Source organism: Cuculus canorus, chromosome 5 (genome assembly GCF_017976375.1).
Source record: "Cuculus canorus isolate bCucCan1 chromosome 5, bCucCan1.pri, whole genome shotgun sequence".
In the NCBI taxonomy this organism is placed as follows: domain Eukaryota; kingdom Metazoa; phylum Chordata; class Aves; order Cuculiformes; family Cuculidae; genus Cuculus; species Cuculus canorus.
In genome coordinates, this window is record NC_071405.1 from 19,652,487 (window position 1) to 19,678,548 (window position 26,062).

Consider the following 26,062-nt stretch of genomic DNA (forward strand, 5'->3'; position numbering starts at 1 on the left):
ATTCATCATGGCTAAATCAGTTTACTGACCGCCAAGCAGAATTTTTCATACTTTTCTCATCAATAGGTTTTTCTTGCTTGAAACAATATTAAACCCAAGCTACTTTTATACAAACAATTTTTTTACCATCACTAAGTAGATAAAAAATAGATTTCTTATGTTTGCTGGGCTTTTTAGCAATATAATGAAACTGGTTTCTTTTCCCCTCTGTCACACTTAAGCTTGGAGTCAACATACTGGCTTACAGCTAACGTGACTTCATCTCCACATAGATCATGAAGATTCCTTTCTCTTCCTTCATGATAAAAGCAAATGTTAATTTGTTTCCTTGATGGAGCCTTCAAACTCCGCTACAGACTGAAGCAGCCAGTCTTTTGAGAACAGAAATGCAAATCAAATGCTTGAATCAAGTCAGGTTTTACTAACTGCATTTCTGGAGAGGGGTTGAAAGGAAGGAAAGAAGAAAGAGATCATGCATTTTTGTCCACTTATGCGTTGTGAGGGTGGGATAAAGGCATAGTGAATAACTGAAAAGCAGCCAGAACTGCACAACAGTTCCATGGCCACCAGGTCCTCAGCTCCCTCATCTACACAAACCTTGTCTGATGCCAGCAGGCACCTCGAGGGGTGGGCTGTGAGCAACCTATAAACAGGAACAAACAGATGCACTTTGTTTGTGCTGTCCTTTTGCTATAACTCCATACCTGGTGGTAGGAAGACTCAATGCATTTCTTATTTCAGCTTCCACTAACATAGTCTACCTTATGTTTTAGCTGATGACATAGCTTAGCCTATACTGCCCACTTTTTCACTTTTAAAAATCTATAGGTAATTGGATTGATTTTTTGGACCTGTTTTGCAAATGAATATGTCAGTTTGTGACTGACTGGGAAAGAAAGAGGAGTAAGAACATCGCATACAAAGCTTGTACTGAATTACCAACTTCTCTTTTGGCCATACATAGCAAATAATTCCATAAGAAAGCCAGTGATATACAGCAGCACTTTTGCCTTTCATTCTCCTATATGTTATATGTGAACTTAGCATCTCACATTCATCTTGCTCACATGGAGACAGTCCCAGTGCCTATAGCCACCACTTGGTATCCTATACCAAACCAAAGAACATCAACATCTGGCACACTCCAGACCAAAACTCCTATGTTTCGCTCTAACAGACACGAGTTCATCAGAACATAACTGATGCCCATGCTGGCTTCCAAACAGTTGGCATATGATACCAGCTTGCCTACTCTCATCTTTTTACTGGTGGTTTCCAGACTTGGAGGTTCAGACAAGCAGAGTTTTCTAAAATAAAAACAGCCAGCCAGACTTGTGATAACTGTATTATTCGAAGGAAGTAAATCTGATCTTCCTTAGTCTGGGGTGAACAGTTTCCCATATACTGCAGGTGCTTCCTTCTGGAGCGGTGTACTTCTTTCCTTTTGTGTCCTGACATACCAGCTCTTTTTATGCTCTGTAAAAGCTCTTGGCATCAGGCAAGCTTTGTGGAAGCAAGGGTGCTGAAGACTTGGTGGCCATAGAACTAATGTTCAGTTCTGGCTGCTTTTCTGTTGCTCACTGTGCCTTCACCCCATCCTCATAAGTGGACAAAAATGCCTAACTGCTTTCTGCTTACGCTCTTAGTTGTGCAGGAGTTATCATCCTAACTGCATTACATGGGTGGCACCACTCTGCTTTATTTCTCCTGCTTCAGAGATTATCTAGAGAACAACTAAGGACAAGTGAGACACAATGCCACACAGCACATTTTTCCACAGTCAGGACACCATCCGAATAGATCCTGACAAGGTCAGATAAACAATTCTTAAATGATCAAAATCTGCTACTGAACCATCCTCTGTCATCTCCAACACTCTCACTGTGTTACTTTACAGTAACAGCTGCAGTATACAGCAGCCTGGATCTGCGTCTTGGCATTCACTAAACCAGAGAAGCATGCAGAGCTGGACCTGCCCCAGCTGAATACACCGGTGAGTTAAGAAAATTTCTGCACAGAAGTTCAGGAAGGGCAGACAGCTTCTCCCACAATATAGTGAGGACCAGCTCCTAGATAAGCTTAAGCTGACGGGGTATACAAAAGCCAGAAATCCTCCAATATTTCACTCAGACCTAAGTCCACCAAAAAGTACATATTTGCAGTTGACTCTTACTTTGGCAGCCTGCACATGTCAGAAGTGTGACAAATCAAGGTTTGTTTTTTTGGGAACTGGACAGTCTGCACAATTCCTGAGTTTGTTTTGCTTTAGATCCTCTTCCTGTAGCTCATTTCTAAGCAGCAAGTTTGAGTAGCATCAAGATTGAGATGGAAGCTTGAAGGCTTCTTTCTTACCAGCTGAATCTGCTGCAGATGTTCCACCACTGGTCAAGTCCTCAGTATTAATTGACTGCAGATCTGTGTAGGAGGGAGCAATGCTTGGGCTGCTGGTGTCCTCTGAGTTGGTTGTCCAGCTGCTCTCTGAGGCATGGGCTCGCCTCTCAGAAGAGTTGGAGGACGGGGAAGTCCAACTAGGTGCTTTTGATGGAGACACTGGATGCAGGAAACAAACAGGTATTGGTTAAAGACTTACAGGGCAATCTTCCATAAGAACACAACTATTCCACAGACACGGTCTGTCAGTGTACCGAGACTCTCTAAATACAAACTCCCACATCCCCAGCAACACAGTATTTTAGAACAAACACACAGCAACTTAATTAGTGCCTGGCACTGTCATCTTCCAGCACTACTCAGCTATCTGCCTTAAATTCCATACCAATGGCAGCTGTATGTTTTCCTGTCATTCAAGTATTGCAGAAGCTATGACTTTTCAGAACAGGAAGATTTCGTGTTTATGCCTCTGCTCACAAGATATGAATATCTGTTTTGCGCAATACAGTGGAGTTTGTATAGCACCACAGATTTTTATAAAGTGGTTTTATTATATTTAATTAAACATTCCCTATCTATGACACCCACTCAAATGTGGTTGTCATCTCAGGAATGCTCCACATATGGGGGAGGAGTATAAAAATAAACTGAAATTGACTTATTGATGTGCACTAGAAATGGCTTTTGTTTCTAAAATATGCAGGATAGAGTGTCCCAATTTGAATAAACTGCATAACATTTCTGCCCAATGTAGGCCAAAAATCCTGTTCTACTTACTGGCCAGACTTGTATGTCAAAGAGTTAAGTTCTGTCTAAAAATAATCTAGACTTCAAAACATACTATTATACATGCAGTGCTAAGAATGTGTATTGTATGCTTTTAGCCCACAATATCATTTAAATATTAGGAATGTTGGGCAAAATAAAGTTGTAAAAAAGCCTACCTGAACTAAGGAAAGAGGTACTTTACTGGTAGAGACTAACTGTAATTTAATGTGAGCATAGTAACTGTTTTCTATGTCAGTACATCTATGTTTATATTTTAGACCAAGAAAGATCTCGATGCATCACAAATTTTGCAGTTACAGAATAACTTGTTACACAGACGTTCTTTTCTCAGCAAGTAATACACAAACAACCCTTTTTAAGTTCACACATTCTTTGGAAGAGAATGGCAAATTAATGTTAAAGAGGATTTATCCCTCTCAACTCCATCCAACTGGTGTGATGGGACAGCACCTCATTATGGAAACCTTGCTGTGTGCAGAGGAAATATCCAAACAAGACTCCCTGCTTTGCTGGTTCAGAAGCACAAATTTATTTTATCTAGCTGTACTGTTTTCCTCAGGTAAGCAGGCACTAACATCTTAATAAGGACTGACACTAAAAAACTAACTCCTTTTATTTAACAAATCAAGAAAACCAACTATGATCACCTTCTAAATAGTTCCCTCCTGAGTTGACTCACAGCTGCATACAATGCTGCCAACATAAAAAGCAACTCCACAGATCATTTCCTGAAATGCTGTTGAGGATACCTGTCGGTTTTGCTTTCACATCTACTACAATGGCTTTAAATTGGAAGGGGTAAAATTTAAACTAGACATTAGGAAGAAATTCTTCACTATGAGGGTGGTGAGGCACTGGAACAGGTTGCCCAGGGAAGCTGTGGATGCCCCATCCCTGGAAGTGCTCAAGGCCGGGTTGGATGGGGCCTTGGGCAGCCTGATCTAGTGGGAGGTATCCCTGCCCATGGCAGGGGGGTTGGAACTGGATGATCTTTGAGGTCCCTTCCAACCCAAATAATTCTATGATTCTACCCACAAAAAAAATGGATTCCCCTGATCACTGACTTGACCTTTGGGAAGAGGGAGCCAGGTCTGGTGAATAGAGTGGATGTGCGAGCACAGTGATGTTGTCATTAGCTAAGAACTGCTCCACAGACGAAGTGCTGTTGGGGGGCACACCGTCTTAATGTTAACTCACTGTTCACTCTTACACACCAACATTTTCAGACCAAGGGTAAGAAAATGTCTACATTTGAACACGCGTTCACTCATACTGAGTGAAGCGATCAAGCTGAGCATTGTCTCACTGTGACAGGTTAGAACACATCCTATAACGACTCTTTGTCTCTCTATTTCCACTCCTGGTTCCTAATTGCAGGGTTAGTCTTATTTTTTAAATGTCAGACTTCACATATTTGTACAGCTGTGAGCCTATAAACTGAGCTGCTTCTGAGTGGAGTCATCCCCAAGGATGAGGAGCTGAAAGTCAAAAGACCTGTCTCCTTATTGTGCACATTGGTGACTACTGTGTTAGTCTGACATGACCACAAAACCCCACTCTTTCCTCCAGTAATTCTGCACTGCGTTGTGCTTGACATATGTAAACAAAGGATGACAATAAAGATGATCATAATCTATCAAGTCCCTCTACACTTTTGTTAAATGTGGCATGAGGCATCTGACTCTTAAAACTTCACCTGAAATTGCTTTGACAGACAGAGTGCTTTATTTGGACATAGAGGACAAGCTAAAAACTGGTGAACCAGAAGCAAGAGCCAAGTTTTTTAAAACCATGTTTTCTATCTGGTATCCTAAAAATTGTGGAAGTATTTTATAAGAAAGATCTTGATGTAAATTTGTATTCTTTCCTTTTTTGCTTAATGTCAGAGGCACAGCAAAACAAAAAACAAGCAAATTTAGAAACAGATAATATTTAATAATTCATATCCTGAACTTATTTTTTGCTTTCCAAAACCAATTATGTCTAAGAAAGACTGACAAGAATAGCATTGCACAATACTTCGGTAAAAAGACAAATTTATTTTATTCCAGATAAGTTCTGCTACTTTTTAAGAATAATATTATTTGGTTTTTCCTAAGGAAAAAGACTTCTATGTTGGAAAAGCATAATAATAGAGAGATTTTTCTGCAATAGATATTCTTTAAAATCTTAATACAGTCAAATTCCACCATCACTGTCCTAGGTTCCCCAACACTAACCCTTGAAAGTAGTAAAAGTGTGTTTTTCCCTATCGTGAATCAAACTACTATCTACTAATCTCAAAAAGCAAGACAAGCATAAGTAAACATCTACAGGTGTTTAGGTCTCTTTTCAGCTGAACCTGCTGCTGTCCAGATTCCAGGAAGTGCTGAACCGATTTCTGAAATGAGCCAATTCTTTTCTCTAAAAATCTGGAATCTGGTCTCCAATGTCAACAGATGCAGAGTCACAGCCTTTAAGCTGCAGGAATTCTTAGAAATCTGTTTATGTCGAAAGAGTAGTGCCAGAACTGTCCCTAACATGCAAATCCTGTAGCATGAGTAGGACACCGAAAATCAACTCGTTTCCGAAACTGAAAAATGTTTCCTTCCACATGCATTTTACTTTTTACATGTTTATTCCTAGTAAAATGGATTGGCTTTTAATATTCAGGTTTACCGTTAAGCATTCATTCCTCTTCGATGTTTTGAGGACCTATTCCTTGATCCCTAGACTGTATAACAAATCAATACTGTTAGTGTCATTTCCTTTCCTATCATGTAGGATGCCCCAGGTTTTCTTATTCTAGGACAGCATCAGTTTGTCTGGTTTTCAGCTGCTGATTTCACGTTGCACTTATTTCCTATTTTCAGAGAGAACAGCACAAAATGGTTAAATTGAGATTTGTCTTACTGTGAGATTGCCTCTCAAGGGACATGGTAGGAGTCCAAGTTACTTGAGCCATTTAAAACCAGACAAAGCTCTTGGGAAGAAGCAGGGAGGATGTGTGTTGAGTGGAACAGATGATGTAACAGATCTTGCATTGCTCTAATTTTGGTGCTTTGCTGAATACCTCATTGAATTCAAGACTGCAGTTAACACCAATAGAATACAAGACTGCGAGCTGAAGGCTCATTGTCTAACAAATGCAAATGTTATGTCACCGGCTGGCTGTGATCATTTACAGATTATGTAACATTTGTGATAGGAACATTTGTGTGAGTCTGAAAATCTCATTTTTCACATTCACAGTATCAGTTTGACTAGCCTGACAGCAACTGTGAGAAAAAGAAAACTTCTTCTTTTCCCAGCAAAAAGAAAATAGGGAAGAGGGAACCATAATGCATCATTTCTGTGATTAAGTCTTTCTGTGGCCTCACTCAAGAGTTCTCCCCAGGGAGAAATTCACATGATTTGGCAGTCGTTGGTTATCTATGCATAAATCTGAAAGGTGGAAATATTTTGAAAGAAAGATTTTTGCTTAGCATTTATTCTGCCTGAATTAAGGGTTTACAAGAATGTCCTAAATATAATTTCCACTATGAGGCTCACAATAGGTTCTTTTAATTTCTACACTTTAGGTTTTGACCTGTCTTCTCACCTTCCAAATTCTTTGCCTGTGTTTTCAGCCCTTTTATTTACTAGCAGCCCCCCTGATTTCTGCTCCACCAAGTGTTTTCAGTTTTCCCAGGACAATACAGGTCCAGCATCAGCCTTGATTTTCTTTTAAATGCATTTCCTATACGATAACCACAACACAGTAGTTGTCTTTAAAGTACTGGTTTTTTTAGACTGTGAGAACTTTGGGACAAAGATTTGCTTTTGGGGGAACCTGTGCAAAAATACTGTAGCCCTAAGGTCAGAGTAAGGCAGCATCCCTCTTCCTAGAGCCCAGCCTCTCTACTCCCACAGCACTCTGGAAACGTCGCTTTGCAAGTCCTTTTCAAAATGTGTTTCCAGGCAGCCTGGCCATCAGCCTGGGTAATTATCTAGTCAGCTGTACTGCTGCTTCAGCAAGGACAGACAGACAGACAATCTCCTAACAGCACTGGAGCCCCGACAGGAACATGGCCAGAGGCCCTGAGCCTTCAGGACACTGCTCTTCACAACTGCCTGCACAGGAAACAGACTTCAAACGCTTCAGTCTTTCTCACACCAATACATCTGTCCATACTTGGCGTTTATACTCTTTCCCCCCTATCTGGCTATTTGCTATTGTTCTTATGTGGGCTGTTTGCCACTTAAAAATGAATAATTGCTGTCACCATGGGCTTTCCACTGAGCGTGTCAGCATATCGTGGTTACAACACAAAGTCTCCAGCTTTGCTGCCGCCCATAGATAAAAGACGTGACCTGCAGATGAATTGAAAACAACACGGCTAGTTTATCCCACCTCTTGCTGTCAAATATCCCTTAGAGTAGAAGGCCAGAGACAAAGAGCCATCATCTCTTCCGCCCCGTGACCTTTTCTTTAGAGGCTGTCAGCTGCACTGGTCTGGCCACTTATAACACAAGGTCCAGAACAGGAGGGGGACTAGCTGTTTAAAGCCTTTGACACAGTTTCTCACAGCACTCTGCTTCAGAAACTGTCAGCCTCTGGCCTGGACAGGCACACACTCTCCTGGGTTGAAAACTGGTTGGATGGCCGGGCCCAGAGAGTGGTGGTAAATGGAGTTAACTCCAACTGGAGGCCAGTCACAAGTGGAGTTCCTCAGGGCTCAGTACTGGGTCCAGCTCTGTTCAATGTCTTTATCAATGACCTGGATGAAGGCATTGAGTGCACCCTCAGCAAGTTTGCAGATGACACTAAGCTGGGAGGAAGTGTCGATCTGCTGGAGGGTAGGGAGGCTCTGCAAAGGGATCTGAACAGCCTGGACTGCTGGGCCGAGACCAATGGCATGAGGTTTAATAAGACCAAATGCCGGGTCCTGCACTTAGGGCACAACAACCCTGTGCAGTGCTACAGACTGGGGGAAGAATGGCTGGAGAGCTGCACGGAACAGAAGGACCTGAGGGTGTTGGTTGACAGCCGACTGAACATGAGCCAGCAGTGTGCCCAGGTGGCCAAGAAGGCCAACGGCATCTTGGCTTGTATCAGAAATGGGGTCACCAGCAGGTCCAGGGAGGTTATTCTCCCTCTGTACTCGGCACTGGTGAGACCGCACCTCGAATACTGTGTTCAGTTCTGGACCCCTCACCACAAGAAGGATGTTGAGGTTCTGGAGCGTGTCCAGAGAAGAGCAACGAAGCTGGTGAAGGGGCTGGAGAACAAGTCTTACGAGGAGCGGCTGAGAGAGCTGGGGTTGTTTAGCCCAGGGAGGTGGTCGAGTCGCCTTCCCTGGAGGTGTTTAAGGAAAAGGTGGATGAAGTGCTTAGGGACATGGTTTAGGGAGTGTTAGGAATGGTTGGACTCGATGATCCAGTGGGTCCTTTCCAACCTGGTGATTCTGTGATTCTGTGATGAATAAGGATCTAAAATATGCACACCACCTCCTTAGGGCTCCTATACAGTTAAAAGAATAACAGTCTCCAGTGCAAGGATTACATGGAGTACATCCTGATCTGTTTGCCAGGGGAATCATCCTCCTCCATGAATCTCGGTCAGATGCTAGAAGTTAGTGTGTAAATACCTTCCCAATGGCATGAATCACCTAGGACAACCTTTTATAGGGGGAACACTGGGTGCTTCTTCAAACCCTAATGCTTTTGGAAAACATTCTCTGATCACTTCTTTTGGATATCCTAGACCTCTGCCTACAACCTAGTGTCCCCTGTGACTGAAAACACAAACCGAGAAGCAGTACTTCCAAATTTTCCAGTCATCATAACATTAGGAAGGAAATGGGGCTTCAGAGCACCTAACAGCTCTGCTTGAAAAATTACGCTGTTGTATGAGTAAGAGTAAGGATCACCTAACCATGAAATTGAATAACAGAGAGGTAGAGCACCTCAGTTTTACAGATTTACAGTGGCAGGTGCTCTTCCTTCTCTCCTCATCACCAGGATCAATAAGTATTTACAACTAAGAAGAATAACCAACAAATAAATATATAAAAAAAAGAATGTCTTAAGCAGAGCTTAAGAGAAACTACTTTTTGCCTGAAAATTCATCCACTTCTCCTGCACAAAGGTCTAACCACTGTCTCCAACGGACTAGTTTGAAGCACCCATAAAAAAAATGCAGATGGAAAACCGTTGGGGTTTACCCAATCCAAAGTTGCCAGTTCAACTTTTCCAACAGAAGTATTATTCATGTCATGGAGTATTTGATGGTCTCAGTAAACAAATTATAGCTATAACTTTTTGAATTGCTTTAACAACTAGCAGTAACAAAGTGGAATTATTAAGAGAAAACATGAAAAAGTAAACTAATGTTTTGTGGGGCAATTACTCCATAGCCTCACATGAGGAGGGACAGAAGTCTGTTTGTACAGAAAAGCTAGAGGCTTATATACCCATAACACTTAGCATAAGCTAAGGAGGCTAATCAAAGGCTTTGCATCCACATTTGAACTCTTTCAGAAAGAACTTCTACACTTGAAAACAAGTGCATGCAGTCCTGGAATTACAGTCAACCTTTGTTGTTTTTCTAATTCTCTAGCTGCTAAATCATAGCAACAAAAGATAGCAGAAAATACTGATGGGTGCTGGCATACTATGTGTTGGTCTTACTAAGCTTCTGGCAAAAACCATATGGGGACTATGAGCAGACAAAAACTATGACCACAGAGGACAGCAATCACCGTTCATTCAGGTCCAGATTACCAAAGTAAACATGGCTCAGACTTCTTAGATGGCTGTTCATACCTGTATGTCAGCAATGTCATTACTGAAAATACCACTATGCTGTTTCCCCATTAATATATTTTGGCAACCTCCAAGGTCAAGACACATGTGGAATGAATCAGAAGTCTTTTATTTTCTTTACAAAAAGAAAATACTGCTAACACAATGCATAACAAAATGCATTTGAAAAAGTCCTTTTTGAAACTCTGATAACATTACCTGGGTTAAAATACAGTACAAACTAACCAAAGTTCAACCTCTGAGAAATCAAAGAGTAAGATAAAAATCCTGTAGGCTCTCACTGTATTCTGTTATGTTACTGGAATGGACCTTTTCAAGCATTTGCCTCACCTGCTTTTGGCTGGGTTGTTGCAGCACTGGTCCAAGGTGCATCTTCAAACTGAACCCAAGCCCTGATGGATGGTGACAGATCAGTGCTGCGACTCACATGGTTCCCAAGCACACCAGAATACACCTTGGGTTGGTCAGCTGCACCTTCCAGCTCTGTGTGGGAGCGGTCTTGAAATTCTCCATCCACATTGTGGCTCTCCTCTGACGAGGTGTCTGAGGAAGAAAAGCATTTCTCCAGAGGCTTCTCAGCGCTACCTTAAACACAGACAAAACAGAAAGACTGGTAGGACTCATCATTACTTCATTGTTTTTAATTGAAATATTTAAAATCTGCCATTACATGTAGGTAAAAAATTTTCCTTCACCTAATGTAGCTTTTAGACTGATACTAGGCACAGTTTTGCACTCAGTTATGACAGGTGAGGCTCTCTCCACCGTCAGTTGGGTACTGCCTTGAATCTCGAAGGACAAATCCAAACCCCGTAATATATAGATTGATGCTAAGGAAATCTCACGTTAGGAGTATTTCACGCTTTTGGTCCAAATTTTCCTATTATGTAGGGGTAGTAAGACAATTCCACCTCTGTGCATACTGCTTCCACTTAAAAGGCACGCTCTGTGATGCCTGACATATGACAGCAGACGGTCTAATTCAAACAAAGTAAGTCTCATAAGGTTCAAAGAAAATCAGAGATAGCTTACCTCGTGGATTAACAGGGAGCAGCAGCTCATCAGTGAAGGACACCCACTCAGATTGCTGGGAGGCAATGACACCAGTCAGAGACGTCATATTCGCAGCAGGCTACTCATTTTCACTTGGGGATTATACGAAGGAAACAGAATGGGAGACAGGTACGATGAAGATGAGCCAATAGAGGGAATCACCTTCTTTGCACTTTCTTTTCTAGCTGAATGCTGTTAAGAAAGGAGTAAATTATATCTTTTACAAAATTAAATGGGAGAAATCAATGCCATCATTTTAATAACACAGAATATTAAACCAATTTATGTACCACAGGCCCAGTACTGTCAAAGTACCGCCACCCATGAGATAGGAATGTCACCTGTCTAGATGAGGGCTACACTTGAGCAACTCCCTGAATAAAGCATCTAAGATTATTCAAATATCCTCATGTTTAAACAGTCAATCACCAAACCCAGGATTTTATTCCTTACTCAGGGAGCCATGCCTTTCATAACCCCAGCAAGAAAGGTGATGAGGAGATTCTCCCAGGTTTAGCAGATTTTGGTTAAGATGTCCTTGCTCACCTTGCCACTCACAAAGCCTGATCTCTCTCAATAGCAAGCAATAAACTGCATGTCTCTACCAATAACATTCAGGAAGCTGGTTCTGGGATTAGGATAGGTTGCTTGTGACTCATTGTGGTCTGGAAGTGAAGAGATGCCCTTTCAGCTAGCTGCACTTTCAACTCTGCTGCTTGACTGGAAGTTCACTTTTTAATCTAAAAAAATCAACATCTTGGATCTTGTCTGGAGTTCAGTATGATTTTGCTGTAACCCAGCAAATGTTTTCACAGACAAGGCAACTTCAGTTAGGATGAACTCCAATAGCATATATCCCATACAGATCTAGGAATCTGCTAGAGGGAACAGGTCACTGCAGAGTGCTCTAGTTGTTGAGAAGGTCAGGTCTGAGGAGAGAATTTCTCTTGGACAAATAGGCATGACCACCTCAGATTTACAGACCACTTCAAAACTCTCAGAGGACTGTTGTCTCTTCCTAGGGAAGCGTATGAACTCTGTTCCAAATTATCTCAAGCATTGAAGCTCTTGTTGCCATGGCATTCAAGTATCTGAAAATAGTAAAACTCAGACTTGGCTATTTTAACGAGCTTTAAGTGGCATTTATTGGCCTGCTGTTTGTCACCTAACTAAAGGTGAGGTTTGGGGTGAAACAAGAACGTGCTGGTGTACAAGAACAGATACTTCACTGAGATTTGTCTTTACTCTGTATTAAGAACATTTAGGTCCAAAGAGCAAAACAATATTTAAATGCATTCACTCTTCATGCATTTTCTGCAGGAAGTAGATCATTGAATGGCTTTTGATAGGAGTATTTTTCTTCAGGACCGCAAAGTTACCAGTCTGTTGAAGACAAGCCAGCAAGTAAGAGCTGTGTGAAAGTGCTGAAAACTTCAAAGTTCGGAATTTACAAACCACCCTAAAATCCAGTCAGAATTCATTGGTCCATGTTCATTGTCTGAAAAGTAAACTTGTCAAGCACAATTGAAGACAAAAGTGCAGTTTCCTGCAAACTCAAAAAAGGATTCCTGGAGACAATCCGGATGGTTATGTGCAATTTGCCAGAAGACTAAGCTCTTCTCTGTTGACCCTACAGAGCCTATGGCTATCCCACAGCCAGTCACCCTGCATATCTTACCCTTGTCACACAATCAATTCTCTAATGCTGGAGGAAGAGCTGCACATCAGTCCCAACCCCTTTTCCTCCACGCCTGTGGCAGAATGTCTGCCTTCACACAGAGTGGGCAGATAACTTTGCCTGCCTCACACAGCACTCATTTTGGGTGTTATAAGCAATAAATACAAGGCTAAACATAGAGGCAAGCTAAGAGAAAAACAATAATCAGACGTTTAGGGTCACTTGGATGCCACATGAGGGACGGAGAGGATGACCTTGGCATCCTGCCATTTGCTTTGGGCTTGTCTAAGTATCTATAACTGAGTCTTCTTTTCCCAAACAACTGAATACTGACCTCTCCTTTCTCCTGGAAACGTCCTGACAGAAGCATTAAATGGCAGGAAATGAAAAAAGAAAACAATTTATCTTGCCTTTAATGCACAGATATTTCAGTAGATTCCCTCCTTTTTTTTTTTTTTTAAAAAAAAAGTCAATGGCATAAAGTCACGAAAGAAGGCAAGCAATTTGACTGTTTCAGCTGTGCAAATACAAGGGAGAAGTGTACCATTAATTTAGGATGGATTTGCTCTTTTTCCCTCCTGCCCCGTGACAAGCATAGTTTTCTAAATCCACTCAGTACCTCACAGCAAAATTTAAACACCTTAAAATGGATAGTGAGCACCATAAGCCCAGAAAAGCATCAGTGTAGCATGCAAAGAAGCATGAAAAGTGTACTTCCCCATGGCTAGAATTTTCTACAGGCTTCCCAGTTTGGTAAATAAAGGAGATTGTGTTGACTTATCAGGATTATCACAACTTTTAGTCAAGCAGTCTGAAAGAGAGAAAAGTGAGCCTAAGTAGATTGTGATGTCAAACAGTCTCAGAATAGAAGAACTCTGAGGAAGCATACGTTAGGATGAAAATAAATATTAAGAAGACAGAATTTTGCATTCTCTCGGCTGTCACATAAAAGCAACAATCCAAACCCTTGACTTAATTGCCTGTACAGAATGCTGAATCACATACAGCTAATTCCTGTGCAGACTATGTTGAAAAGACACAACTTTATCCTCAAATTATCTTTCAACTCTCTTTGCTTTCCAAAACGTTCCTTAGAAAAAAAACTAAGTCAACCAAAATGTGAACCAAGGCGCCTCGGCCAGCACAATACCAATACCATTGTGCATTCAGTTAACACAACGATGCTGCAATTTGCAGAACTACTACTGAGGTACATGTCTCCAGAGGAACTATTTGACACTGTAGATAAACCTGACTCCTCTCCACAGCAAAGCAATCAGTACCCACTATTTAAACACTGCAGCAAACACCCTGCAAGTGAATTTTCCTCCCTGTTCTTCAGACTTCTCAAACATCTGTGGCTATTCCTAGAGAACTGGATTTCAGAGCCTACAAGGACTAAGGGAAAAAAAATTTCAAGTAAGCTACAGTTAAAGCAAAAGTCTATTCTGTACAGCCCAAGGAAAAGGAGATGGAAACACATTTCTTAGAACAAGATACTCCCAAGGACAGGCCACTATTAGACCTCTCCACATGAACGAGATCTGTGCAAATTTAGATTTTGTTACTTCTGGATTTGTGTTGTTAGGAGCATTAAGCTTTTGGTGCTAAACTGGTTAAAAATAGGCAAACTAATTGATCAGATTTTTGGTAAAAATTGCAACTAAAAGGTCTGTTTTCTTACTATTACATACTAAATACAAGGCAAAGCAGATACATTCCAATTATGTAAAACATGACTCCAAGGATCCTCCACCATCAATTCCAGGGCAGTGATTTGACTGTGAGGAAACAAAACTCTAAGAAGCTGAGATTTCTGCTTCAGGTATCCCTTGTTTTCCATTACAGGTTCGCAGTGGGACAGGTAATTCTGAGTGACAAGTGGTTGACAGTTATTTCCAGTTCTCCAGAGCTGGAACAAAACTCCTTGTCTGTTTAGTCATCCTACTGTTCTGATGAACTCCATTACATAAACCCTTTTTAAAACTGATGAAGTTTCATTCCAAAAGGACAACACTGCTTTGATAACTAGAAATCTCTCATTTCACATCTATGTAAATTCACAGTTTATAGCCATTTATTCTTGTGACATGCTATACCCTTTGTACCACTCCGCACTAACAACAGAAATACAACCATCCTTCTCCCTTTATTTTGTCAAGACAAACGTGCACATTTGAGCAAGTGACATAATTATCTCGTGCCAGGAGTCTCACACCCAGGACCCTTCACAATAAGCCTTTGCTTTAGGAGGGACTGTTACACACTATGTGAATACAAACACCACCAGCAAAAATGGTTCATAGCATTACTGAGACACTTTAGAAATGGAATGGTGTTTTTGTAAACATACCATTCAAAGTATTTAATTACTCATGTGTTTGGACAGCAAACTTGAACATTGTTTCTCAGTACATTTTAACCCTGCTCAAAAGAAACAGCTAAGCACAGTTAACCATTTTAAGCACTACTCTGAGTTACTAGATTACAATTGCATAGGAAAACAGAAGGAGAAAAATATTGGAATAAAAACCGAGAGGATGAAATTCAGGGTTTCTTTTTGCAAATAGCGAGTTTAAATTTATAGACTAAGTATATTGCCTTGCATAGCAGCATCACTGCAAAAACAAACAAACAAACAAACAAACCCTAATCCACTGAGTGATGCTGTTTTTCTTGCTTATACATTCCATTATAATGCCAGGGACCTAGAAATTACTTGGTTGCTGTAGTTTGCATTTGGTTATTGAACTACAGAAGGGAAAGCTGTCCAGGTCCAAGTACCAGAAAAATAAACTAACCCAGAGAGTGAAAAAAAGGAAAGATTGACCATGGCTGTAGTTCTAACAATGAGGTTTCACTAACACTAGGAAAGTCTCAAAGAAAAACATGTAATTTTATCTAACGTGTTTGGCAAACCTGTACAGATGGAACAATTCTAGTAGCACGAACAGCAAAATGATTGCTGCCTTGGGCAGATTTCCAAGTGAGAGAGAGCTCATCCTCTCAATTTAGCCTGTTACAAGCACTGACGATCAGCACATCATGACCCGAATAATAAACAAACTCCAAATTGGAAATCTGTTCTCATGCATCAAAAGAAAGTCCCATGTACTTCAAGGTGCCACAGCAAAAAACAATGCCCAGTGATAAATAACAGGAAAAAAAAAGAAAACTTGAGAAACCTAGTGAAGTAAAGGAACTGGATTTGGATTTTATTAGTATTACTGAAAAAAATCATTGTACCATCACCTGCCTAAATGCCTCTAAGATTCCCTTATGAATGACATAGATAAAGTTATATTTGGTTACTCGATTATTGCATTCTTAATATTGACAATTCTATTTTCTCCATGTAAACAGCTCCTCCAGCTTATGAGCTGCACTGAGAAAATCTCTGGTAACACCAGGTTTTAGAATACAGACTAGTTTTCCTTACTGTGATTCATATGTGCTATTACATGAGTTCTATGACTTCATATGTAGCTTAAGAAGCTCAGTCACTACCCAGTCCATCTAACAGTCACTCACATGAAAGCTTTCAATATGTAAAGAAGAATTAGGGCTCAAAGGAATCAAATAGACATCTCTTGTGAAACTCCTGCAGCCCCTCTGCTGAGGCTTTGCCCAGTGCAAATTACACCTTAAGTGAATGGTAACAATGGCCTTGATAATGCTCTGTCCTCAGAGCCTGCTCAAATCCACCTCTTGCCATTACAAGGTAGGTTATCACCACTGTCCACTGGCAATTTTTGACAGAGATGAAGTGAGGCAGAGTGCAGTACTGACGATGACCAGAGCCATCTAGCACACCGCATGATGGAAAAGCAGTGGGAGTCTCCCTGAGCACAGTACTCAGTGCAGCAACACTAATTAATTGCCATACTTAATTATTCCAATAGATGTGAAGTGATCTGTCTAAATCCACACTGCAAGTCAGTGGCAGAATCAGTGTCAAAGCCGAGATGATCCGGAATGCCCTTATGTTCTCTAGGCCACAAGAATCCAACCACCACATAGAACTATCTCCCACAAAGACACCATCTCAGCTTTGCTGACAGTTCACATTTCCCATCAGGAAGAGAAGACAGCCTGCAGGCGATGCGTTGGTAAGAAAGTCATAAACATCTCCCTCAGGAATATTTGCATCAAGGCTAATACCTCAGAGGTCAACAGTTGCTGTTTTCTCTACACCATAAGTTATCTGCCACAGAAGCTCCTCTGTTTTCCAGAGAGAGACAGAGCAAACACCTACAATGGTCTATTGCAGGCAATATCAGGATATTTAGGCAGTTCAGAAGGAAATGGTGTGTCTCATTTTGCCAAGGCTGTGCCTCAGAAATAATTCATGGGTTCTGGATGCCTCATAATGAGAGCTAGCCAGACAAGACACTGTTTAGAAGGATTCAAAACCTGACACTGGAGGAAGATTGTACCATCTCTTCCTCTATTCCGCGTACTACCAAGAAGTCGACAAATGTATAAAGGCACTACAGAAGAGCAGTAATACAGAAAAAGAATCTAATTTTTCTTTTTCGATTAGAAGTAACCTATAAGGCAGAAATCAAGTGAGCATGCCAGACAAAATATTTGGCAATGATAGTACACACTCCCAGTCACATCAGGAAAGTAGAAGCTCTCCATTTCAGGACTTTAAATATAGCTCCCTGTGGGTCCATGATGCATACAAAGTGTAACTGAAGCCTTCAGTCATGTAATTGCATCAAAACTTGAAGGACAACTTCCCAAACTGCCAGACATTCAACTCAAATTAGAATCTGAGACAAAGATTCTAAAGAAGCTAAATGCTTTAAAGAAGCTAAATGCTTCTCTTAACACATAGAGCAACAGGGCTTTAAAACTATACTGGGAAAGATTACAGGGAAGAGGCAGCATGCTATTTCGATTAGCAGAACACTTTCATCTCTAAAATCTGATTTTTTTTTGTTCCAGTCAGTACTGCACAAATAGGAGAAAAAATAAGCAAAACACTAATTTAAGGGTTTAACTTCCCAAGGGCTAGACAAATTCAGAATCATTTTACAGATTAAGTTTTTCTTCGCTCAACAAAATTCTGCTGTTAATAACAGCAGGTAACAAGACATCTAAATACATTAAGCGTGAGAGGTTGGTAGTACCCCTTTAGCCAGAGCGCGGGTGCGCACTCCTCACCACTCTTCCTTGTCTCCTCCTCACGGCTTCCACAAGGCAGAACACCAAAGTGGCACTCCAGTCCCAGACATCCACACCTGCCCATTACACGTGTCACAGACTTTCTCTGCTTCAAGACGGTGAATTGGCAATAGTGACAACTATTGCGCAATGTAATGTTATAATAAGTGACTTTTCAATCTACAGAATGGGGAGGAAACTGGGTTTAGAAAATGGTTTCTTCTTTCAAACCTGAAAAATTGAATCATACAAGGAACATGTTTTTCAGAAGAAACCTGCCACTGAACACTCTGGTTTGCATATCTGATATTGATGCTTTCATACGTTCTTGTCTAAATTGTGCAGTCAAGCCAGCCAGATGTATCCCATTTACCAAACCCTCCAGAAGCTATTGTACTTTACTTGCTCTTCTGATGATTATCAAAGGTGTGGTTTTTAAGTTCTCACTGACATAGAAAGCATAATGTTCTACAATTTATCACCCTCGAACCAGCTACGTCATTGCAGCCTGACACCACTAAAGACAGCTGTCAAGAGGCGACCTTAGATTACAGTGCCATGTCTGCACCTATCCTCCTTCTGAACTGGGACTAATGACAAAATAAAGAGGTAAGCAAGTGAGCGATCATAAGTTTACTGGAATATTGTGCTGGATGATAAACACTCTTCTAGTAAACACACATCCTGGCTTGTACACAAAGCAATCCTGTTCTGCCATATACTAACATTCCAGCATTGCCAATATGCCTTGCAACAAATTACTACTTTTGTAGTATTAATTGTACATCTCAAAACCTGATCCTGCCTCTGTTAGTAAAAGGAGAGCCAGCACAGTTCTTCCTGTGCCTCAGGACTGGTTTCAACTGCACAAATGGAATCAGGGCTCTAACTTCTGAATTACAATTAAGATGAAAAATCTTCAATGAAAATGGTGAGTATAATTAGTTGCCAACAATCAGTATCAGTTAAACTCATTTTGGCATATGAAAGATAGGGAAAGGTAAACAAACAAACAAAAAATCCAGTAAAGAAAGAACACTAGTCACATTCAGGACAAGGGAGAAATTGGATTCTGTAGACAGAGATGCTTCACTGTAGACTGTACGCCTATAGAGAAGATGGGCATTCATCTAGCTGAGCCGTGAGTACACACAGAACAGGAGAACAGATTTAGAGTGAGGGAAAACCAGAATCCAGCTGTAAAAGCATCAGGCAGACAAGGACCAGTGAGGAAGTGATGCAGCCCTGAACAAAAGTAAAGAAGTTTTTCTGTGCTCAATGCTGGCTGGAAAGGGAGATTAGGAACACTGAGCTAGACAGCAATCTTCTGTTCAAGCCTTCTCTGTATTTCCATATACCTAAAAGCTATATATATAAATAAATAACTTTGATATAGCTGTATTTCTATGTAATATCTTTTATAAATTCTAAGCTATATCAGCAGGCCCTTTCCAAGGAACAGAGTTTAAAAAGGTGTTTTCATTGTAAGAGTGATCCTGTTTGATTGTTATATATGAAGGAAACAAACCACGAGGCTGTCTCCCAGTTTAAGGAAGTCCTGTTTGGTTCTTTCAAGCCAGTCAAAAAAACAATACTCTGGAAGAGGTATGACAGGGAACAAGCCTGCCTTGGCAGATAATTTCTTGGATGATCCAACTGGTGTTTCCTCGTTTCCAGTGTCTGGAGAGCCAACTGAGATTATGCAACTATGTGTGATGCCAGGACACTGCAGCCTTTCAGGGCAACCCACAAATATCATGTTTGTTGTCATTCTCTATTTTAGACATTCTAAATATAGGCTCATTACACTTGATGGTGCTGTTCCCGACTACTCCTGTTTCAAGAAAACGAAGAGCAACTCTGTAAAAAAAACCAAACATGCTTGAGTAAAGACTGAACTTAAATAGACCCACTGTTTTATATACAATTACAAAAACACGATATATGAGGTTGAAAGAAATATCTTGACAAGTCAAATTCATACACAGTACAAAATAATGCTCAATTTTATCTGTCTATTCAAATCATGAAATGAGAATACACAGTATATTAGCATGATGTAGAACAGAGAGTACGAGAAAATCCTTCTTTTTTGTTGCTCTTTGGTTTGGAGCTTATCGGGTTTTCTCTTTGTTTTTACAAAGAACACAAATAAATGGTGTTAGTAAAAATAAAAGATGTTTCAGGGGAGAAAAAAAGAACTTGTTTTGTAGTATCTCTGTCAGCAGGTCCATACCTATGGATTTATGTCACTTAGATGACTGTAGAGATAATATGTGTTCCTCAGTGTTGTGTACTCATCTCTGAAAGTTCACAGGCTTTACTCTAGTGCAAAAAGAGTCCTTTGCTGAAAATGGTCAGAATACTCTGCTTTCTAACTACCAACATTTTAGCATCATCTGGCTCAGCAAACAGCAGCTATTCTTCTTTATGGGACTCTCCCTTTGACAGCTAGCTGTGCCTGTGAGACAGCAAGCAGGCAACCCTGTGCATTCCAGAAGAGGAATCCAAGATACATTGCCATCTATCCGCATGAGACCATGTAAGTGCTGCAGAAGCACATGGTGAGAAGTGGACTCCTGTGGCATATGGAAGCAACAAGCCACTTGTTTTATTATGTTTGGTATTTTCCTGAGGAACATATAACAAGAGCCAGTCCAACTCTGAATATCGACAGCAGGAAGAAGGACCAGTTGCACCTCATGCTCAAAAGCATCAAATTGAACAGTTAATACCAACATTACTGTATGGCTTCCATGAGATGTTCATCTTTTATTCTGACACAAATGCCCAGTTACAAAGCATTACAGATATTGACCCATATGTAGTATTATACATTGAAATTCATATGAATCAGCTCCCACAGAGTGTGGCAGAGCACCTGGCTTCACAGCACTTGGAATGGCTCAAACAGTAAGTCATTGCATCAACGCACTTGAGAGGGTATCCACCACCAGATCTTAAAGCAGAATAATTCAAGAATAAAAAGAAATGAAAAACGGCTAATCACACAGTAGCCGGGGCACTGCTGTCAAAGCAAACTGTCAAAACTGGAATAGCAGGGAGCACTGCACGTAGGGTACACTGATAGAGCTGTGCAGACACTCTGGGTAGAAGGTTGCCTGTAGACCAAACTGGGTAAGCTTCTGTGGTGGCAGCTTCTTGTATGTCTGGTACAGAAGTGTTGTAGGTGTACATATGTACTTGCACTTTGTACACAGAAGATAAAACTAAACAAACCGATATATACAAGTGCATGAAAATCTCCATTTTTCACACAGAAATAGGAATGCAATTTTATCTTTCAAAATTCCATGTTTTGAGGACATAGAAATCATTTAGCTCCTTCACCAAATCAACTCTTAAAAAAAAATTCTTTCCTTCTCAGACCACTGACTCTTCAGTTTCAAATAGCAGACATTTGTTCTATCATTAAATCACATAAAGTTGTAACTGCATTAGGAGACCAACCATTCTATATATATATATCTAGAAAGTGTAGGCCAAGTAGAGCATACTTCAAGTTACGCACGTAGAAACAAAAAAGAAAGATGAAAGTCACACGGGTAAGACAAGTAAAATCATGAACATACTCAGCTCTTAACTGGACTTGGATAATGCAACATTTTGCCTCCCAAATGTTTGGACAAGAATTTTACTCCTGCTATGTTTCTGGATGCTGTCAGACATCATGTAATCTGAAGGCAATTTTCTTTAAAGAAAGGCATCAGGTCTAATTTATGCACAACCTGTTTAGTGTTATCTGAGTGCTTTAGAATAGCAACAGCGTAAAAAAACCAGTGTGTACACATACACACACCTCACCTCACACCCCCCACCAGCAAGGCTTTTTTTATTAAAAGGTTTGGAATCTGAATACCCTCCTCTGTGCAATCCCTCTTAGGTAACATTACCAGTAGCACTACGTGTTTGACAGCACAGCTGCTCATGTCATGACCTTGCCCCGGCTCTGGAAATGGAAGTAATTTAGCCAGGTCACCTCACCTTCCCACCCTACCTTACATAGCCAGAAGCAATGACAGTTATTAAGCCCACGACACGTCTGGGTTGCACAGCATTATGATATGTGGAAATACCAGTTCAAGGCAGCATTAATGCAGCATTACACCTCTCCTGCAAGCTCTGGGGAAGCTGAGTCTACCTAACCTTCGGCAAAGACTTGCCTTACCCAGTGGACGAGTTTTGAAAATGGTATGCAGACATGTAGATTTTAAAATACTTGAGATGTTTACATTCTCTTTTTATAAAGACAAAGATAAGGACGTGGACTCCCTGTTTCTGTTAGCAGAACTGGCAGTGACTCACTGTGGCAAAGTTGTAAATTTGACACCAGCATAATTCATATAGACACAAAGAAAAGCATGTTATAAACTACAGAAAATTAGCAAACTAGAGGAATTTCATTTTTTCAAGACAAAGTCCCTGAAAACAAGGGATTAAAACTTGAAATTCAGTGCCTGTTTCAGTGTCACAGAAGAGCTTAGCGCAGCTGTTTGGAGCTGCAGCTTCCAGAAGTCTGTGGTCACCCTCAATCATTCGTAGCTTCCAAGCATTTTCATATCAATAGCTTGGACTGAATACAGGGAGTATTTACAATCTTTTCTAATAAAAAGTGAATGCTGGTGCCAAACTCCAAGCACATATACAGTGTGGTGAACTTATACAGCTGCCTCCATCCAGAGAAGCGCGGACAATTAAAGTGCAGAGGTCAGAGATGACTTAATTAAGAAGGAAAGCCCAGATCTGCTCAATCTGTTCTACCTCCATTTTATCCCCTTTGAGATTCTGCCAGTGAACTCTCACAAAAATCCATGCACCTATCATCTGAGATTTTACTTCTTACGCTGAACTGATATAACTTGTAATTTGGAATGAGATTTAGGAACAGGCACCTGACATTTCCAACATATATAATTTTATATATGGGACATAATTTTTAGCCGGGTAAATATTTGAACTCAGGTGAACTGGAAATAACATGGCAAAGATCACAGAGAAAGAAGCATTTCTGGTGGTAAGTTTCTGTCCTCAGGAGCAGCTAACAATTAAACAGCAACTAATCATTAAACTTCATAGGACAAATTCTTCCCTACAGCTGTTCCACTGAAACTACTTTATTAGAAAATAAACTGGCCTTGTGCTGTGGAGCTTGACCAGCTCAAGTTTCAGTTACGCAGCTAGTAATACTTTTTCTCCTAAAAAATGCTTAGTAGAGGGTTTTTTTATGCATTTCCATCACCCACACAACCACAAAACCATCATGCAGTTCTACAAAGTGGTACCTTCTGTTCACAAGAGGCCCCTGGGTTAGATACAAAGAGAACAAAATTACTATACCATATACCCACCCCCTTTTTCAAAAGTATATTAAAGACAATTCTTTCATTTCACAGCTGGCAAAACCAAGAGCCCACAGAGAGAATTATTTTCTATAAATATTCATGCTTACAAATGCCAACTAAAACTTTGCATAGAAGAATATAATGAAACAAGAAACACAGCTCAGCAAAAAGACATCCTTTCTCTCTAGCTCACCAAGCAGCTCTGTTGCTCATGGACCTGGAGCTCACCTTTCTATCTCAGTTCCAGAGCACACTGCCTGCTCTTTGAATACTGGAGTAGTTTTATACTAATAAAGCACCTTCATAGGACCCTGAAGCATACCAGTCAGTTTTGGCCTCTGTTTCAAGCCAAAGGAATGGTACCAAGACATTTAGTTTGGTTACCTTAATGAAGAAATATGAATCACATCTCATTCAACTCCGGTCACCCAGTTAGACATCCGAGACAGTCATCTGATGCTGTTTATAGTCACTAGAAGGAACGCAACACCTCCAGAGCATCCTTGGTCTCACCTATTTTTGAACAAGGTGAACCCCCTTTCAGAAACACTATGGCAACTAACTTAGGCTTGTATGTTTTCCACACCTAAATTAAGACAACTTAATCACAGCTAAAAATAATTTTGTACCAATACTCTTATTTCTCCTTTCATGGTTATGCTGCAGTAGTGTAGATCCTCTCCTCTTCCAGGGAGTCCAACGAATTCCCCAAACTTTATAGCAGACTCTTCTGATCACACAGGGCTTCTATGCAAATATTTGTCATTAGTAAATAACCTACACACACATTTTCAGATTATTTTCTTTCCCATGCTGCCTTTTGGCTCTCTCCTTCATTATTTCTAAGGATGCTGTTTGTTTCTTTCACAATTCTTTCCTAGGAGTTTCACTTGATTCTGTCTTCCCAGAGAAAAATGTCCGCAACAAAGCTTAAAAAACACTTTTAATATTCAAGATAAATGACTTTATACAAGAAAAGGTATCAGCAAGATTGCAATTTGTCTAATGCATCTTCCCTATCAGCATGAAACACAGAGCAACAGCCTTACTCTGCAAAGAATGAACAAGAGGCACTTCAGCAGTGGTTTGCTACCGAGAGACCTATTTCTCATTTCATATGAATGCCCTTGAGCGATAAGAAATTAAATCACCAAGTGTTGATCTGAAGTAATGGCACAACTAATCAAGGCGTTCCTATAGCATGACCTCATCCAATAAATAAAAATGTAAACTTCAAGAAAGTCTTGCGCATATTTCTAGACATGTCACTGCAGTGGACTGATAAACCTCAATATATCACTGCTGAGAAAATATTTTCAACATTTTAGGAGATATTTATTGGAAGAAAATTACCTATAGAAGGATTTTTGGGATAGGTGAGAGCAAAAGCTCTTTAATTTTCCAGCTCCCTTTCACCAACTGTATCTCTACAGAACCAACGTTTAAGAAACTACACATTTCAATAACTTACTTCCTTTAAGAGTATTTTCTATTAATAAAGCACTATTCATTTCTGTAGTTAAGGGACATGTACATTGACGTCTTAACTTTTTTAATCATTATGCTACGGTGTTTACTTTTCCTGTTTTATTTCTTCTGTAAAGATATACTGAAGATTATTAACACATTGAAAAGATTGGTAATGAATTGGTCAAGATGCTATAGCCCAAGTTTACACTAGCAAGCAGTGTAAAACCCTACCAAGAGGAGCAGAGCAGTAGGGTGAAATACTTAGCATTAAGGGCATAGCTTTCACAGTACTTTTTTTGTGGCTCTTACTTCCAATTATCTCTGGTCCTGTAGACAAAATTTGCATCAGCACTTGGAGTACATTCAATGAGCTCCTGGAGTTCTTCTAACCCAGTTTAAAGCAAACAATACCAGTTTATGTGCTTTGAGATGCAAACTGAAGTGTGGTAGGTACAGATGATCAGGATGTTCATTTTGAAAGTGCATTACTGCTCTAACTAATGCACGCATGTATCTGTACCCGTAGTTTTTCAGAAAAGAAGGGAATGCTGGCACCCTGCTGCCTGTTCCCTAGTACCTCCACAGGACTGCATTTTCTCAGTTTTTTCAATCTCAGTCTCTGAAATTTCAAACTATTATATTTTGAAAGAAATAAACCATTCCACATTATTCACCTTACTTGCACATTTAAAAGACAGTGAAAACTGATCACTGAAGTCAGTAAGTGATTCATAATCCTAACTCTTGGAAGCAACCTTATCTATATAGACTTCAGATGGATTTCTGGCCCTATTTAATGTTCTGGGAAAACTTTCACCATCTACAAGGAGCAAAGATGTTTCTAGATGTATGAGCTGAGCTGCAAGGCTTCTAGCTGTGTCTTCCTGGACTCAAATTCATCTAGTCACAACTACAGCCACAGTCCTGAAGACAACACATGCTCATAGCCAATGCATATGAAGACAGGCATTCCTTCCTTGAGGTTAACCACTTGTGAAGTTATTACATCCATTAGCAGAGCTCATAATCCTTTAAGAAACCATTCAGCATGGTCAGACTCCAAAGAAAATGTGTTAAGAGATCAGAGGATGAAAAAAATTTGGTTTTGCCACTGAGTACTTCATGAATTTTGAGGTTTTTTTTTTGGTAAGGCAACTAACAACTAGACAAATTGCCTAAGAACTGCTTTTTGAAGGCTCTCCTTTCCCAGCTGAATGCACAGTGAGCTGAAGTGACAAGCTTAGATACATCCAACTTTTAGACGGCCAAGACTACATTAGAAGATCGGCACCACCACTTGAATCCTTACAGTTCTACATCTTATTTCCTGCTGATGTTTTTTAGCTTTCCAACTTTCAAA

At 40.3% G+C, this 26,062-nt stretch overlaps 1 protein-coding gene across 2 annotated transcripts in view; it reads right to left on the bottom strand.

Annotated features, from left to right (window-relative positions):
• STON2 (stonin 2) overlaps positions 1–26,062 on the bottom strand; it is an 84,002-nt gene that overhangs the window by 54,860 nt on the left and 3,080 nt on the right. For both annotated transcript variants that reach the window (XM_054067414.1, XM_054067412.1), the window contains exons 2-4: positions 10,999–11,211; positions 10,297–10,551; positions 2,353–2,550 (exon numbers count right to left, since the gene is read on the bottom strand). In XM_054067414.1, coding sequence (XP_053923389.1) covers positions 2,353–2,550; positions 10,297–10,551; positions 10,999–11,086 — 541 coding nt within the window. In that variant the 5' untranslated portion in view covers positions 11,087–11,211. The remainder of the gene's footprint in view (positions 1–2,352; positions 2,551–10,296; positions 10,552–10,998; positions 11,212–26,062) is intronic.